We start from the raw sequence: 18,155 nt of genomic DNA on the forward strand, positions 1-18,155 counted from the left end.
ACGTCGTTCGATTTCGTTTCCTTTTCCTTTTTCCTCTTTCTCTATCTCTTGCAACAGGGACCGGGAAAGGGGGATACCCCGAAAAGGATCCTTTTCCGCGAAGGAACCGGGCTCCGAGCCCCCCCTACTGATCAGGGGTTCGAAGACTGGCCCTCCGAAGGGTTCGACAGTCGCCTCAGATCGCGTGGGCCCGACACCCACTACTGGTCAGGGGTTCGAAGGCCAGCCCCCCGAAGGGCTCCATGGCCGCCTCAGGCTACTCGGGCTCCGCGCCCATTACTGATCAGGGGTTCGAAGGCTGGCCCCCGAAGGGTTCACAGTCGCCTCAGACACCGAGCGAGGGATGACCAGGGGTACGTTCGATACATAACCGAGGCTCGGGCTGCGCTCCCGAGGTACCCTAGGACATTTCCGAGACCAGCGGGAACGATCTTGTAACGGAATCCCATCGGAGGGAGGCATCGAGCCCTCGGACCCCGTCGCCAGGGGACCGGGTCCGGCAAATCACCCGCAGGTACTTTTGGGCGTGCCTCTGGGCCCCTAGCCGACCCCCAACGAACGGGGCACGGACGCCCACTCGGATTACCCGCTTGCAGCTCACCGGAGACACCATGTTCGGTGCCCATCGAGGGTAACATGGCGCACTCCCCCCCTCCTCCTTGCGGAAAGGCGACGTAGGGGTGTATGTAAAAAGTCGAGTCTGTCCCTGATCGTCCTCTCACCCTGTGCAGAGGCTCGGGGGCTGCTCTCGCAAAAACGGGCTCCGGCCAAACCGTTGACAGCGTCAACATACCAGCCCGAGAGCTTGGGCCCCGACCGTGCACCCGGGCTACGGCCAGTTCGCATGAGGGAACACCAGACCAGCCGAAGCATTACGCAAGGTATTAAGACCTTGAAGGAGTGTAACCACTCCTCCGAGGCCTCGGGGGCTACACCCGGCGGGTGCGCTCGCGCGCACCCACCGGAACAAAACGCAACCGAGAAAGGCTGGTCCCCTTGCAAAAAAGTGCGACGAAAGCCTCCAAGCGAGTGCTAACACTCCCTTCGAGGCTCGGGGGCTACTGTCGGGGACCATAATTAGGGGTACCCTTAAGACGCCTAATTCTCAGCTGGTAACCCCCATCAGCATAAAGCTGCAAAGGCCTGATGGGTACGATTAAGTCAGGGATCAGTCCACACGAGTGACTCGATCACGCTTCACCCGAGCCTAGCCTCGGCCAAGGGCAGCCGACCTCGAGAGACTTCCGTCTCGCCCGAGGCCCCCCTTTTTACGGCGGACACATCACCGGCTCGCCCGAGGCCTTGGCTTCGCTCAGAAGCAACCCTGACTAAATCGCCACACCGACTGACCGAGTTGCAGGAGCATTTAACACAAAGAGTGAGTCAGACAGACAGTCAGGCCTTGCCAAAGGCGCCACGGCGAACTCCGCTCCGCCCGACCCCAGGGCTCGGACTCGGGCTAAGACCCGGAAGACGGCAAACTCCGCTCCGCCCGACCCCAGGGCTCGGACTCGGGCTAAGACCCGGAAGACGGTGAACTCCGCTCCGCCCGACCCCAGGGCTCGGACTCGGGCTAAGACCCGGAAGACGGAGAACTCCGCTCCGCCCGACCCCAGGGCTCGGACTCGGGCTAAGACCCGGAAGACGGCGAACTCCGCTCCGCCCGACCCCAGGGCTCGGACTCGGGCTAAGACCCGGAAGACGGCGAACTCCGCTCCGCCCGACCCCAGGGCTCGGACTCGGGCTAAGACCCGGAAGACGACGAAACTCCGCCTCGCCCGACCCCAGGGCTCGGACTCCGCCCTGGCCTCGGCCAAACGACCTCCGCCTCGCCCGACCCCAGGGCTCGGACTCGGCCTCGGCAACAGAAGACAGACTCAACCCCGGCTTCGGAGGAGCCCCCACGTCACCCCGCCTAGGGCACAGACCGGCCACGTCAACAGGAAGCGTCATCGTCGTCTTACCCCGAATCGACTCGGGTCACGGAGAACAAGACCGGCGTCCCATCCGGCCAGCTCCGCCGGATGGGCAATGATGGCGCTCCACAAGCTCTGTGACAACGGCGGCCCCCAGCTCTCTTACGGAAGCAGGGCGACGTCAGCAAGGACTCGACCGCTCCAACAGCTGTCCCTCCGCCAGGCTCCGTCGCACCTCCGACAGCCACGACATCACGCCAGCAAGGTGCCAAGACCTCTCCGGCTGCCACGTTGGCATGTACCTAGGGCGCTAGCTCTCTCTCCGCTAGACACGTAGCACTCTGCTACACCCCCATTGTACACCTGGATCCTCTCCTTACGACTATAAAAGGGAGGACCAGGGCCTTCTTAGAGAAGGTTGGCCGCGCGGGACCGAGGACGGGACAGACGCTCTCTTGGGGCCGCTCGCTTCCCTCACCCGCGTGGACGCTTGTAACCCCCCTACTACAAGCGCACCCGACCTGGGCGCGGGACGAACACGAAGGCCGCGGGACTTCCACCTCTCTCACGCTCGACTCCGGCCACCTCGCCTCTCCCCCCTTCGCGCTCGCCCATGCGCTCGACCCATCTGGGCTGGGGCACGCAGCACACTCACTCGTTGGCTTTGGGACCCCCCTGTCTCGAAACGTCGACAATCTTTAATCCTTAACAATTGTGTTGTCTTGTTTTTGATTCACAACATTTGAGAATAAGTGACTAACATTGACGTCCACCTCCGGTGAACTCAAACGACCACTTTCAACAACAGCTCAAGTAACCACCTTCGTCATGTCGCCGAAGAAAACAATAGCGTCAGGGGCTGTCGTTCAGCCACTGAACATCAGCCAGAGCCAATGTAGACTTTGGCAGTAGTTCTTAGGAGCGTGAGTCGACAATATTCAGGCCCCTCGTCAATTTTCTTTATTACGCTTCTTTAAAGCGACCTGGTAGCATTCGATAGCACTTTTTTGTGTTTAAAATAAAATAATAGATAGATTTAAAAGGTAGACCACAAGTCCTGTTCAACCTTTGACACAAAGTTTGGCATTCCGAATTTGAAAAGTCTAAATATGCCTATCATAAACATTTTTATATTGCAAGCTGAGAGAGCTTAAGGTTAAGTGCACGTCCTTGCACTTGCTCCGTGCTCATTTGTTTACATCTATTCGAATGTACTTATAGGAGTGTGTATTTGTGCGTCTACATGCTTAAGTGTACACATGTAAATAAGCATCTGTCTTCGTACTATGTTGGTCAACTCTAGTTATGAGATTGAAATAAAGGATATAAGCAATAATTTAATTATTATATTTTATAATTAGTCAAGAATATAAACAAAACAGCATATCTAAGTGTTCTCGCTATGTCTTTAACTCTAGATTCACGACTACTTCCACGGTTCCACCAAAAAATATATGTTGTTTTGTTTTTTCCTTGTAAACATACTTTTTGCTACACTCCTAAATATTGCTGAATATATAGAAATCACGTTTGTGTGTTAGTTTCATAAAACCATACTACGATATTTTAAGTTTGCAATAGCTGCAGCGGCAACAATGTCTTAGGTTATCTCCAGCCTAACGTGTCTTATATATCACTTATTATTTCAAACTTAGCGCAAAACAATGTTTTCTTATTTCAATCTCAGTGCAAAACAATGTTTTACACTGTCATATACATGCTCTGTTAAGCATGACCATACAATGTAGCAAAGGGACCGTATATCTATTTAGAGGAGTCAAAATAATATATACTCCCTCCGATTTTTTTATATGACGTTGTTTAGTACAAAATTGAACTGTTCAGCGATATATATCTCGGAACGAAGGTAGTATAATTTAAAAGGAACGTAGTACTAAACTTGGTTTAATAAGTTCTCCCTCCACTATAAATCATAACGTATCTTATTATTTCTGGGCGTGTAGTTTTTCAATGTATTTAGATATAATATATATTAGGTGCATAACGAAAACCGAAATATGTTATGGTTTAAAACGAGGTAGCATTTTCGATCAAAATACCTAACATAGTAGTCGGTACTTCAAGAAACTAATAACACAAATATTTGGTGACTTGGTATCTATGTCAAATGTGGATACCATGTCGTCTTCCAGATCGTTTAAAAAACGGAAGATTCAATGCCTTCTTCAAAAGTCAGGTTTTGTTTCTAGAATTTACAACGTACTCGGTACGAGAAACGAAACGTACGTCTCCCATCTTCTCATGTAATCATCGGGGAAAAACCTACTCGTTTCCGTTATATTGACCAAGGACCGGGTGTAATCAAATCGTGCCTGCCAACACATGACAATATGACATTCATCACCCCTCACACACACATAGGGGTGGATAACGAGCCAGCTCGGCTCGGCTCGTCCGAGTTCGAGCTGGCTCGTTAAGCTAACGAGCCAGCTCGGCTCGGCTCGTTAAGCTAACGAGCCACAGAGTCAGCTCGGCTCGGCTCGTTTACGAGCTCGAGCTGGCTCGTTTAGCTCGCGAGCCAGAGCAGAAAAAAATAAAATGTATATAATAATTATTTTTTAGTTAATTTCAAACTAATTTAACAATAGAAAATAGTAATTATACTCATAGTTTCACAGACCATGTCAATATAACACCAAATTAGCACAATTCATCACTCATTAATTCACAATTCACATGCATGTTCATCAGTTTAACCCATAATTATATTTGCATAGACCAAATTAACACATAGGCATAATTCATTAATCATTAGTTTAATTCATAGGCCATAGACATCTCACATATATATAACATGTTCATCAATTATTCTATAAATGATATGTATATAATTTCGTTTTACTAGAATATGGTAGCTCGTTTAGCTCGCGAGCTGGCTCGTTAACGAACCGAGCTGGCTCGTTAACGAACCGAGCTAGAATGTCAGCTCAGCTCGTGACAAAATTCAAACGAGCCGATCCGAGCCGAGCCGAGCTGACCACGAAACGAGCGAGCCAGCGAGCCACGAGCATTTTGTCCAGCCCTACACACACATACACATACACATACACACTTGATTACTTGAAGAGCACGTCATGAATTCCAATGCTTCTCTTCTAAACTCGTGAGCTTAGAACGAGTGTGCAGCAGCACCGTTCCCATCTAGATACGCGATATGATGATACACCGAAATGGTGCCCCTTTGGGATGTGACGCGAATTGCCAAATTTGACTGAATCCTTTCCAGCCCTGGAATTCCACCCCAGTCATTCAACCAATCAACCACACGAGGGCATCCCTCCAGACTCCAGTGATCCAGTCCGTGGCCGTGGCGTGCTGGACCGGCGGCTAGGCGGGCACGTCAGCCGCCAGCTAAGCGACCAACTCTTCAAAACCCCGGTCTCTCCCTCGAGCAGTCGAGCTCCTCCGGTCTCTGCCATGAACAGCAAATGAGCAGAGCTCCCAAGCCGTTCAATCTCCAGATCATTTCCCTCTCGTCCTGCTCCAATCCACTCGCCGGCCATCTCCACAGGCTCGCCTCGGCTGCTGCAGCTGGGTTTTGCTCCCTGAGCCGCCGGATTTCGACAGGGGTCGGGTCGGCCGTCCGATGGGGAGCAGGGTGAAGGAGGACGAGAGGAACGAGAAGATCATCCGGGGTCTGCTCAAGCTCCCTGGCAACCGCCGGTGCATCAACTGCAACAGCCTGGTCAGCTCTGCTTCTCGGAAATGTTTGAGCTTTCTGTGAACGAACCCCGCGTCGGAGACGGAGACGGAGCTTCGCTGGTGTTTGGAGACGTACTGTTGCTTTTATTTTTGTCGGTTGCTCATAGGACGGTTCGTTGGGATTTGGGACCTATTGGTGATTTCTCTGGCCCGTAGTTCGACGGTGATTGTCTCATGTCTTCGTATCTTGTTCGTTCTCCCTACTTGGCACCGATTTGTAGATTCAGCAAAGAAATCGGGATCATGTGCCGAAACTGATTACATACACGATATGCGATACTTTTCATAAACATGAATTCGTTTTGGCAAAATAGAATAAATACATAAAAATATGAAACCAAGAACCTTGCTCCGTTTGGATCTCGATATTAGAGAGCATGAAATTGAATTGAGTTAAATAAACCAGCTATAGTATTGAAATGGGATGCAATTCCAATTCTATTGTTTGGATGTTGCTGAATTGTAGTTTGAAATTGTACGGTCTAATTCTACACAATACAAAGGGTGAGGAGGTATTGGAAGAGTGAGTTTCTAGTTATACTCCAGAATTGGGTTTCTGATTCTAAATCTCAATACGGTGTGCAACCAAACAACATAATTTAGGAAAGCTAATTTTAATTTCCAATTATGTGCTCCAATATCAACATCCAAACGGGCTATAAGAAGAATTGGTGGGAATTGTAGACAGGGGTCCAATTCAGACAGAAACATGAACGACAAAATTCGGGTGGGGTTCCTTGCACAAATCAATGTGGCAGTTGATATTTGTAAATATTTTTAATTTAGGTCGCCCAGCTTGGCCCTAGGCCCTGTTCTGACCCTAACCTGTTTACCAAATCTATCAGATGACCAGATAATCATTAAATACACATTTATCCGTGATATGAAACACATGATGTATATTTCTTTGTTAAGTAACCAAAAAGTACTCTTCATTAACAGGGGCCACAATATGTATGCACAAGCTTCTCTACTTTCATCTGTACTAATTGCAGCGGGATACAGTAAGTGGTGATCATATTGTTGTTTTTCTCTTTATTAAAAGTGCAGCAATATTTCTTGTTTGGCTATTACAGTTGTGAACTCCTCCCTACAAGTTATATAAACTTCTGAACCAGTGCCTGTGCTTGCCCATTTCTGAATCGTGACATTTTACAGCCGAGAGTTCAGTCATCGTGTAAAATCAGTATCGATGGCTAAATTCACTTCCCAAGAAGTTTCGGCACTTCAGGAAGGGGGCAATGAGGTTCGCCTAATATTTTATTAATAATTTAGGAAAGTCTGTGTGATCTTTACAGTTACCTAATATTCTCTTTCTTCCAGCGTGCTAAGGAAATCTATTTCAAGCATTGGGACTTGCAAGGCCCTGTTATTGACAGTAGGTTAGTCATCTAGTCCTGTTATTTATTTTTCAAGCATATTGTAGTTGCACACTTGATGTTTGATTGCTTTGTTTTCACTTATAGTGATGTACATAGACTCAGAAATTTCATCAAGAATGTATATGTTGAACGGAGATATTCAGACCAAAGAATTGGCGAACATTTAGCGCAAGCAAAGGTAGCTATCTGAACTCATGATCACTGATCACCGATAGACATCTATGCAGTAAACTAGCATCCACAATCTCTTCACTGCCCAGAACTTTTTTTAACCCGTTAAACATCTGAAAGATCCAGGGTAATCAGGACTCTTATGGAAATAGCAATGCAGATTCATCTCCAGGAGTTTTAAGAAGTGCATATGTTGGAACTTATGAAGATAATCACGATCTAAAGCGCACCAAAGAAAGTCTCTCAGAAAATCAAAACAATTCTAATGGACATCCAGTGAGTAGTACAGTAGACCAAAATAATAATTCTACAATGGCGAGAGAAAAGGTCGACCTTAGAAGCCATCTGCGTCCAGACGATCTCTTGAAAACTGATGGAAAGTCAGAAAATAATCAGAAGGTTGTGATTTCATCAGCTTCTTCTGCAGCACAAGCTTCCAAAGAAATAAATAGTAACAAGGTGTTTCTGCCTGTTAGACAGTGTGTGTGTGAGTGTGTGGGCCGGCACCACTGTTGGGCTGCCGGCCCATTAGGGTTAGGGTTTCCTGTGTCTCTATATATTGTAGTCCACCTCTATGCAATACAATCAACACTTTATCTTCCTACATGGTATCAGATTAGGGTTTCTTTCCTCACTTCCACTGCAGCCGCCGGCGGCTCTCCACCACCCAGCCGCCGCCTCCCATCGCTGCCCCCGGGAGGCCCAACCTTCCCTCCCAGGGGCGGCCTCCTTCCTCCCAGCCTTCTTCCACCTCCATCCAGCCAGCCGCACCCCCACCCCCACCCCGTCCGCCTTCAATCTCCAGGCGGCGGCCACGGCGAGCGGCCCCGGCGCGGGCGCACGTTCCCCTGCGCGGGGCGACCCTGCACCGTCTTCCCCACCCGCCCGACCCCGGCGGCGCACGGCACGGGGCCATGGCGCACGGTGCGGGCGTGGCGACCCAGCCACGTCGCACGGCGCGGGCGTGCTCCCCCGCTCGGCGGATCCTCAGCGGCACGGCTGCCCGACGCGGGCGCAGGGCGGCCTCGAGCTTCTCTCCTCGCCAGTCCTGCCCCGGCATGGCCATGGCGGCCTCGTGCTACGGCCCTCCCCAACGGCGACGCCGACGCGACCGTGGATGGACTCCCTGCGCTCCCTCACCAGCCAAGGGCGGACCCGCCGCCGCTACGTCGACCTGCACGCTGCCGCCGCAAATCGGCGGCGCTCTCCTCTCCCACTCCTCTTCTCTCTCTCCCTGCCTTCCCTTGCTCCCGCGCGCAGCCGCCAGGGACCGCGCCCGACGCGCCCAGGACTCGGCCGCGCCAGGACGCCGCCCCTTTCCTGCAGCCCGGCGTCGTGGCCGCCCCTCCCCTCATGCCGGCCAGGCCCTCCCCTTTCGGCCAGCCCCTCCCCTTCCCTGGCTGCACGCACGCCGCCTCACTGGCCGTGGGCGCGGCCCTCCCCTTCCCCGGCCTCCCAAGCCGCCGCCACCGGATCCGCGCGCCCCTGTGTCTGCGTCGCCAGATTCGCGAGCCTGCCGGCGCGCGCGCCGGCGTTCTCTCCCTAGTGTCCATCACCTCGACCAGCAGCACCAAGTAGCACCACCCTTCGAACTTCTCCCGTTGCCAGTGCTGCCAACACCCCTTGCCAGGTCCGACGCAGGCCCCTGCTCGGCTGGACCCGCCCCGTCGCCCTCCCCCTTCATCGCCGCCATCGTTGGTTCCGTCGCTGCCGCGGCCTTCCCGGCCGGATCCACGTTGCTGCGGCCTTCTCGGCTAGATCCGCCATCCCTTTGGCCGGATCGCCGTCTTCATGGCTGGATTCGTCGCTGCCGTGGCCTTCCCGGCCGGATCCACCAATACCCCTTCTACTCTGCAGCGGGCGCGGACACCCTGACCGGCGCAGTCGCGTGCGCTGCCGTCGGCCTCCCTGGCGGGGCTCCTTGATGCCTGGACGATCAACGGAGCAGGAAGGTCGGCCTGCTAGTGCCCTTTTGTTGTGTCGCCCTGCCGATCGTTGACGCTCGAACGTCGACCCCTCCCGAAGATCAGGCTTTTGCTGCCCGTCTCCCGACCGCGACCACATCGACTTCGGCTACCTCGGCATCTAGGGGCTATCGTCTTCTTGGAGCACACACCGGTCTCTACTCCAGCCGTAACATTCGCACCATCACGACGCTGCGACTGCGGGGGGATTTCAACCCGTCGGCTCCTACCTTCGGCCTCTACTCCAGTCTCATCGTGTGTGGTGCCCCCGTTGCGACTGCGGGGGGATGTTAGACAGTGTGTGTGTGAGTGTGTGGGCCGGCACCACTGTTGGGCTGCCGGCCCATTAGGGTTAGGGTTTCCTGTGTCTCTATATATTGTAGTCCACCTCTATGCAATACAATCAACACTTTATCTTCCTACACTGCCCATCAAACTTCCTGATCCTCCTAGGTCACAGAAAGCAACATCATCTAATACCTCTACTGAAGCACAGGTGATGCAGTTCTTATAAGCTTTGGTTATTTTTTATTCTGCATTACCTAGTCCATAGTGTTACTCTTCCCATTCTAGTGGATCCAACTATTCATTTATGTTTACTATAGTATGTCAAAAATAGATAAAAAAAATCCAGTAACCCAGACTAAATGTTTGACCACAAGCTAGCAATAGAAAACAATAGAGGTGTTTCATGGCTTATACACGTTCTACTAGTTTATTTAGCATGCATTTGCTCCGTTGTTGCATGGTTGCATCTTCTTACCTTGCTTTATGGATCTGATTTGATGAAATAGTCTTAGGTGACACCTAAGAGGTTTCCAGCTTATATATCTTCTTTATTACTCCCTCCATTCTACAATATTTGTCCTTGGTCTTGGTAGAAAACTTTACACAATACTTGCTCTGTTGTTTATTGAGGGTATTAAGGATGTACTCCGTAGTTATCGCAGTAGTTTCCTCCCTACCCCTAATTAAATTATCCAATAGAAATGAAGTGGCTGAATTATTGCTTTTGGTAGGGGTATGGATGGTCACTTCACATTGGTTTTCTCTTGAAACTTGTACTTCATTTATTATACATTCCTCATTTGAGATAATACCTATGTTTTTTTTGGAAAAACGTAGAACAATAGTCAATCCCTTGGTTTCTCAGGCCCCTTGATTCTGCCCTCGCCAATTTATTCTTAATGGATAAAGTTTGATTTTTGCAGAAACCATCATCTTCGAGGACCGACGATCCCAGCCCTGCAACATTCAAAGATGCTAAATTATATATGTCAAAAAATCTGATTGACTTCGATTCAGATCTGGAACCTCCTCAAGGTGTTGCTCAGACTGATATTCAGAAGGGCTCTTCACCTCAAACAGATGTTGGTTGGGCAACTTTTGATGATGCTACATCCAAAAAAACTACAACCATGCCTTCAACTTCCAGTACTAATTTTTTGGAGGGTCCAATGCTACAGATCGCCGATTTGACATCAGCACCACAAATTAGATTTTCAAATGCCAAGTCCTTGTCTTTTGCCCCGTCAAATCGTGGAAACCAACTGAACCAACAGAATTTCTCTCCTGTGAATACTACACAGTACAGCAATACTCTGTTGAACAGAGCTACTAGTGCTCCAGTGCATAGCCAGGTTAGTGTTGTCCTTCTATTAGAAGACACCAGCTTTTCAGATGACAAATATTTTAAACTTGTTCCTTTGCGAGCATTTTTTATTTATGGAGAGCTGCATCGCCTACGCCAACTACACAATGGGGAAGTATTCTTCCTGCTAATCAGGGGTCAAATATGATAGTAACTCACAATCCGGCTATAGTATCAGCATCCCAGCAACCTGCTGCTGAGGCCACATCTAATGGCGGAAAGGCACTTCCAGATGGAGTTGGGGGGTGCCTGAACAATTTGTGTTCTGTGCTCCCATTATTCTTTTTCTTGTATGCCTTTTGTTCTAAAGCCAGGAAGTTTTGTAGGATATTTTTGCAATGAGCTATCGTCCAGTATCTTCAGCCTGGAACTGGCAACCAAATCCCAGTGTAAACATGCAGTACGGACAACATCGCACGCATTATCCTGTTGGGATTGTAAATGTACGTACTGTGATGTCATTTCGATCAGTATCACATTAAACCTACTATTTCTCTTTCCTTAGTTCTTTCTTATTTCCCTTGCAGACAACTCAACTTGCCCATCCATATCCAGTGAATCCTGTTAGCTTGGCAGGAGGGCCTGCATCGGCTCATGCCTCCACCAGGGTACTGAAAACTTCTGCCTGCTCTACTAGTAAAGTAGTAATATGTAAAATGGCAATTAGATTAGACGGTGGAAACGCTCTGGAGTTATAAAATATCAAACCCAAGTTACGTACCCTTATATTCAAGTGCACTATCCCTTTGTGCCATCTTCTATAAGTTTATTGTTTCTGGCAATGATGAAATGCAATCTCCAATTTTCAAGAAATATTTTAAGCTTCACTGTTTTGAGCTAGCTGAGTGAAAAAAAAATTGTTTTTGTTGCCTGTGTGTAGTTTCCTTCTTTAACTTCTATGCAAGAAGCATTACCAAATCTGGGCAGTACCGCAGTGCTGTCGCGTGCTCCAGGTATGGGGTCTCTTGGCAAGTTCTGCTCCTCCCAATGACAAGTAGGACAGCAGTAGCTCCCACTCTATTGGCTTACACATTAACTTCCTTTGTTAAAACGATGCATCTACAGTTCATCAGTACATGGTTCAGCAACATACAGTTCAAGTACCGAATTATACTTTCCCCTCCGGGTAACACCCCTTCTCAATCACATTGTCAATACACAGTTAATTTACACTCCAATCCATCTCAATACATTCATGAGGATTAAGATGAATACGAGAGTATCCAAACAAGGCCTGAACAGTAGCCGGTCACTAATCCTTCCATTGTTACATGTTCTTCCCTTTTTCTGAATATTGTAGATATGAAGGAACCAGAGGGATCGCCGCAACTGCCAGCACATACGGATTACCTCCAATGGATCAGCGTTTGGCTGCGCAGAATCTGCAGGTCATGAACCACGGTTCTTTACCCCGAGTTGGTGGGAACCCGTTTGCTTAGTGTTGTTACTTCGGTCACCTCAGTTCGGTCGTTTGTGTATAGTTTTAGCATTTGATGATACGGTTTTGTCGTGAGAAGATGCGAGTGGAATAATGTAGCTGATCAAGCAGAGTGGCAACAAGTGCCTGACAGGTTTTGTGTATATGATTTTTATTTTCGCTATGGAAGGTGTCGATTGCTCCATCTCCGTCGTCCCTCCCAGTCCCAGCTGCAACTGCAACCTCTGCTGTTCCTGTTGTGCCGCCCGTGGAATAGCAGCTCAAAAGCCCCCAGAGCCAGAGGGGAGGTTTGTGTGCAGGGTGCAGCGACGGAGACGGGGCAGTGGTTGGGGACCTGGAGCTGCGCACGGACGGCTTATCGCGCAGCTGACATCGTGGAGTCACATTTCATGATTTCGATCTCTCCTCTTCGACGCTTAAAAAGACTATAATATCATCGTCTATCTAATGACATCAAATCTTAATCTTCAATCTTTTCTTTTCTTTTTAATTATCTTTAGCCCTATATTTCTTATCTTTCCCCCACTAGCAGGTTTCTTGAAAATAACGCGATCTATTTCTTAAAAAAACTATATCAGCAATTTAGATTAAATTTTTACAGTATATACACTATCTATAAATTATAACTATGCACCCTTGGACATGTGCACCTTATATATCCTTAAGACATGTGCACCGTATATACCCTTAAGCAGGTATATATTTCTTGGTTTCAATAGGATTACTTAGGGCCCGTTCCACGACATGGGATCAATTCCAGGGCCGTAAATATTTCAGGCCAGGATTTAGTGCATCCGGGTCTTTCACTCTTTCCAGCCCAAGAAGTAATCCAACTAGAACGCTTCCAGCTCCAACAATTTTGCCCTGTTCGGCAGCAACAGATAAAGGTTGAAAGGCTGCTGTTCCAACAAAGCAACATACTCTGCAACAACAGTAAAACAAAGCAACATACTTGTTCAAGTATACGAGCCAAATGGTTTTAAATGCACCAGCAAAGCAACATGTTCAACAGATGCAACAGCTAAGCATCACCAACCAAATAGTTTCAAACAGCAAAGCAACAAACAAATTATAGTCTTGCCAACAAACGCAAAGAACAATCTTGATAGACTGACATCTTCAACAGATAAGAGATAGAACAGATGTGCTAAGAAGAAACATCACTTTAGAACTAAGCATGTCAGTTCAAAATAAGAAACCTCCAGATGTGCTAAGCATCACCGATTGATCACCCAAACCTGTCCAAACAAATGGAACAATTAGATTGGAAGATAAAGGCCCAAGTGAATATGGTTGAGTGGAAGGTAAAGACACAAATATCATACCTACTAAGTCATCTCATTTCTAAGCCAAATCAAAGCTGATTCTTGATCCGCTTCACATGCACATATGAAAGTCTCTATTCTCTTTGCTCTTGGTGAAGACTAAATATGCTTTTGCCTTCTCCAGTTTGGTCACTTCTTCCATTGTGTTCAGAACTGATATGCACCTTTTGATGGAGAAATCTTCACTTTGAGCTGCCTCCTTTTCTCTTGTCTCCTTTTCTCTTGCAGCTTCATCTTCTACTTGCTTGCTCCTCATTTCTAGGTATTTGTTCATCATATTTTCTATGTTATCAATCTTTCTAGGCTTCTTTTTCTCAAATCACTTGGGAAACAAACTTCCCGCAAGGACCACCACACGATTGGTGTCTCTTGCCTCAATTTCAAGTGAGTGTTTGATCACAAGAAAGAATCAAGAAAGAAGAAAGCAATCCAAGCGCAAGAGCTCGAAAGAACATAAGCAAATCTCTCTCTCTAATCACTAGGGCGTTGTGTGGAATTTGGAGAGGATTTGATCTCTTTGGTGTGTCTAGAATTGAATGCTAGAGCTCTTCTAAGTAGTTGAGAAGTGGAAAACTTGGATGACTTGAATGTGGGGGTGGTTGTGGGTATTTATAGCCCCAACCACCAAACTAGCCGTTTGGCGAGGCTGTCTGTTCGATGGCGCACCGGACAGTCCGGTGCACACCGGACATGTCCGGTGCGACAGCCACGTCACCAAAAGCCGTTGGATTCGACCGTTGGAGTTCTGTCTTCTGGGCCCGCCTGGATGTCCGGTGGCGCACCAGACATGCACTGTAGATTGTCCGGTGCGCCAGCATGGGCGTGTCTGACCTCTGCGCGCGCTGGCGCGCATTAATTACGCCTGCAGGTAGCCATTGGCGCCGTAGTAGCCGTTGCCCCGCTGTTACACCGGACAGTCCGGTGTACACCGGACAGTCCGGTGAATTATAGCGGAGTGGCCGAAGTGAATTCCCGAGGCTGGCGAGTTCCGGAGGCCGCTCTTCCTTGGAGCACCGGACATGTCCGGTGTACACCGGACAGTCCGGTGAATTATAGCGGAGTCGCCTCTGGAATTTCCCGAAGGTGACGAGTTTGAAGTCAGAGTCCTCTGGTGCACCGGACATGTCCGGTGGCACACCGGACAGTCCGGTGCGCCAGACCAGAGGTGCCTTCGGTTGTCCCTTTGCTCTTTGGTTGAACCCAATACTTTGTCTTTTTATTGGCTAAGTGTGAACCTTTAGCACCTGTATAACTTATGCACTAGAGTAACCTAGTTAGTCCAAATATTTGTGTTGGGCAATTCAACCACCAAAATTAATTAGGGACTAGGTGTAAGCCTAATTCCCTTTCAATCTCCCCCTTTTTGGTGATTGATGCCAACACAAGCCAAAGCAAATATAAAAGTGCATAATTGAACTAGTTTGCATAATGTAAGTGTAAAGGTTGCTTGGAATTGAGCCAAGAAATGTTACTTACTAGATGTGCATGGATTGTTTCTTTATTTTTAACATTTTGGACCACGCTTGCACCACATGTTTTGTTTTTGCAAATTATTTTTGTAAATCCTTTTCAAAGTCCTTTTGCAACATAGTCAAAGGTAGATGAATAAGATTTTTGCAAAGCTTTTTCAAGTTTAAAAGTTTTCTCCCCTTGTTTCAAATGTTTTTCCTTTGACTAAACAAAACTCCCCTAAATGAGATCCTCCTCTTAGTGTTCAAGAGGGTTTTGATTTATCATTTTTGAAATACTACTTCCTCCCCCTTTAGAACATAATAAGATACCAATTTGAAATTGACCAATTGAAAATCTCCAAATTTTAAAAATTAGGTGGTGCGGTCCTTTTGCTTTGGGCTCATATTTTCTCCCCCTTTGGCATGAATCGCCAAGAACGGAATCATTAGAGCCCAAAGAAGTACTTTCTCCTCCTTTGGTCATAAAATAAATGAGTGAAGATTATACCAAAGTTGGAGAGATGCACGGAGTGACGGCGAAGGGTGAGTAGTAGAGTGGAGTGGAAGCCTTTGTCTTCGCCGAAGACTCCAATTCCCTTTCAATATACCTATGACTTGGTTTGAAAATACACTTGAAAACACATTAGTCATATATATAAAAGAGACATGATCAAAGGTATACTTGTGTGCTATGTGTGCAAATTAGCAAAAGAAATTCCTAGAATCAAGAATATTGAGCTCATGCCTAAGTCTGGTAAAAGATTGTTCATCAAGTGGCTTGGTAAAGATATCGACTAATTGATCTTTAGTGTTAATGTAGGAAATCTCGATATCCCCCTTTTGTTGGTGATCCCTAAGAAAATGATACCGAATGGCTATGTGTTTAGTGCGGCTATGCTCAACGGGATTATCCGCCATGCGGATTGCACTCTCATTATCACATAGAAGAGGAACTTTGGTTAGTTTGTAACCGTAGTCCCGCAGGGTTTGTGAAAGCTCTCTTGTGAGTTTTGGTGTTTGGATGACAACTCAATTAAAGGACTAACAAGTGTACTAAGTGTTGAACAGGTGCTTAAGGTAAAGCCTACAGGGTTCAACACAAGTGAACAAATGTGATAGTCCAAGAACTGGATTATGGATACATGATGGACATCACAAGTAAGATGGACATTGCATAAAGTGAGACTCGGGTGCGTAGCTCGGAGACAACTGATCAAGCCAAGGACGGAGGCAAGAAGAGCTTCGAGGTACCAAGTGCACGGGAGAAGGTCAAGGAGGCTGAGGAACCCAAAGCCAAGGGTGAAGAAGGAGGCTTGCAAAGTCAAGGGTGATCGAGTTGAGAACAGCTACGGCACATCAAGGATCACTACATAAGGACGTGACTTACAGCCAATGAGGTAACAGCTATAGTTATGTGGTGTAAGTCATAAGGCTCAAGATCAAGCTCTAAGGAGGAGATCAAGGTCACTAGAAGGAGAACAAGTGTCAAAACCAGAACTGGAAGCAGCCCAAAAGAGCTAAGTTCACCTTGATCTTTAGTTTGGGTTGTTCCTATGTTTGGAGATGTTCTATGTGACCTTTACAGGATGTTGGAGCCAAGTGATGTAAATCTAGATCAAGTCAAGCCGACTTGATGATTTATGAGTCCAACATCAAAGCTCAAGCATGTGAAATGCTATAGATGTAATGATTAAGAGAAGGTATGTTTCTATACTTAGAACATTGGTTTTGTGGACTAATATACTTGTCTAAGTGTTAGAAACAGAAAGAAGAAGAAAAGGAGAAAGGTGCAAAGGGCTTGGCTATATACAGCCAAGACAGCTCAGTCTGGCACACCGGACTGTCCGGTGGTGCACCGGACAGTGTCCGGTGCGCCAGGCTGAACTCTGGTGAACTGGCCGCTCTCGGGAATTCACCGGCGACGTACGGCTATAATTCACCGGACTGTCCGGTGTGCACCGGACTGTCCGGTGAGCCAACGGTCGGCCGGGCCAACGGTCGGCCGCACGATCTGCGCGGGACACGTGGCCGAGCCAACGGCTAGATGGAGGCACCGGACTGTCCGGTGTGCACCGGACATGTCCGGTGCGCCAACGGCTCCAAGACTGCCAACGGTCGGCTTCGCCATAGAAGGAAAGAAATCAGGCATCAGACAGTGTCCGGTGTGCACCGGACAGTGTCCGGTGTGCACCGGACTGTCCGGTGCGCCACCCGACAGAATGCAAGATTTGCCTTCCTGGATTGCTTCCAACGACTCCTAGGCCCCTTGTGCCTATAAAAGGGACCCCTAGGCGCCTCCAGCAAAGAACAAGCGCAGCCAACAAGAGTAGACTTCACTGGAATCAATTCTCGCTCTCCCTCTTGTGTGTAACTCTATAGTTTGTGTGGAAGGCACAGCTATAAGCTTTAGAGAGAGGAGTAGTGCTGCTAAGAGCTAGAGCAAGGTCTTGAGCGTATCGTTACTCTGCCGGGGTGCTGCCAAGAAGTTTGTAAGCAGCCGCGGTTCTGTTGTAACTCCACTCAATAGTGAAAGGCTCTATCTGTCATACTGACAGATCTGAGCAAACAGAGGAAGGAGTTAAAATAGACTCCAAGCCCAGGTGTGGCTAACTCCAACGAGGACTAGGCAAGCATTTCAGGCTTGGCCGAACCTCGGGATAAATCCTTGCGTCTGTGTGCTCTGTTCTGTATTGTACTCTGACTCTCTGTCTTACTCGTTTTTATATCTGCACTTCACTACTTACTTGTGGTACTAGCTTTCCTTGAAGTGCAGGATATTCTTAAGACAGGAACTTCAATTCCACTGCAACCTACTCGAAGGGTTCTTCACTCCACTGCGATCCTGTCTTCGAGTAGAGTAAGATTTAAGTTTTAAAGTGATAATTTTTATTCGCCTATTCACCCCCCCCTCTAGGCGACATCCAGATCCTGTTCCCGGGCCAAAGGGAACTTTCAATTGGTATCAGAGCTAGGCCTCTCCAGTGTGGGCTTAGCAGTCCGGAGATAACGATGTTGTCACAAGAGGTAACTGTAGAAATTCTTTTAGGCGATGGCTCTAATTACAAATCTTGGTCTGTCTCTATTTATAATGCTTTCATGAGTGTTGATTCTGATTTGAGACAGATCTTTTGTAG

At 48.1% G+C, this 18,155-nt stretch overlaps 1 protein-coding gene across 2 annotated transcripts; it reads left to right on the forward strand.

The window, feature by feature from the left end:
- The first annotated feature begins 5,123 nt into the window (after positions 1-5,123).
- On the forward strand, positions 5,124-12,429 carry LOC100273921 (putative ARF GTPase-activating domain family protein). Of its 2 annotated transcripts, XM_020538847.3 has the most exons (12): positions 5,124-5,622; positions 6,582-6,643; positions 6,798-6,885; positions 6,963-7,021; positions 7,106-7,199; positions 7,313-7,591; positions 10,368-10,796; positions 11,134-11,250; positions 11,335-11,415; positions 11,688-11,760; positions 11,873-11,933; positions 12,108-12,429. In XM_020538847.3, the coding sequence occupies exons 1-12, from the start codon at positions 5,524-5,526 to the stop codon at positions 12,244-12,246; spliced, it is 1,581 nt and encodes a 526-aa protein (XP_020394436.1). In that variant the 5' UTR covers positions 5,124-5,523; the 3' UTR covers positions 12,247-12,429. The 2 variants fall into 2 exon arrangements, with proteins under 2 accessions (XP_020394436.1, NP_001141785.2); NM_001148313.3 differs by lacking the exon at positions 7,313-7,591 and having other exon boundaries at positions 5,350-5,622; positions 12,108-12,387.
- Positions 12,430-18,155: the final 5,726 nt, after the last annotated feature.

Source organism: Zea mays, chromosome 6 (genome assembly GCF_902167145.1).
Source record: "Zea mays cultivar B73 chromosome 6, Zm-B73-REFERENCE-NAM-5.0, whole genome shotgun sequence".
In the NCBI taxonomy this organism is placed as follows: Eukaryota; Viridiplantae; Streptophyta; class Magnoliopsida; order Poales; family Poaceae; genus Zea; species Zea mays.

Bases quoted from the DNA above. Each gene is read 5' to 3' on its own strand.
- LOC100273921 (XM_020538847.3), top strand. From the start codon at position 5,524: ATGGGGAGCAGGGTGAAGGAGGACGAGAGGAACGAGAAGATCATCCGG. The intron at 5,623-6,581 runs GTCAGCTCTGCT...CTTCATTAACAG, and splicing joins GCATCAACTGCAACAGCCTG to GGGCCACAATATGTATGCAC. The intron at 11,761-11,872 runs GTATGGGGTCTC...ATGCATCTACAG, and splicing joins AGTGCTGTCGCGTGCTCCAG to TTCATCAGTACATGGTTCAG.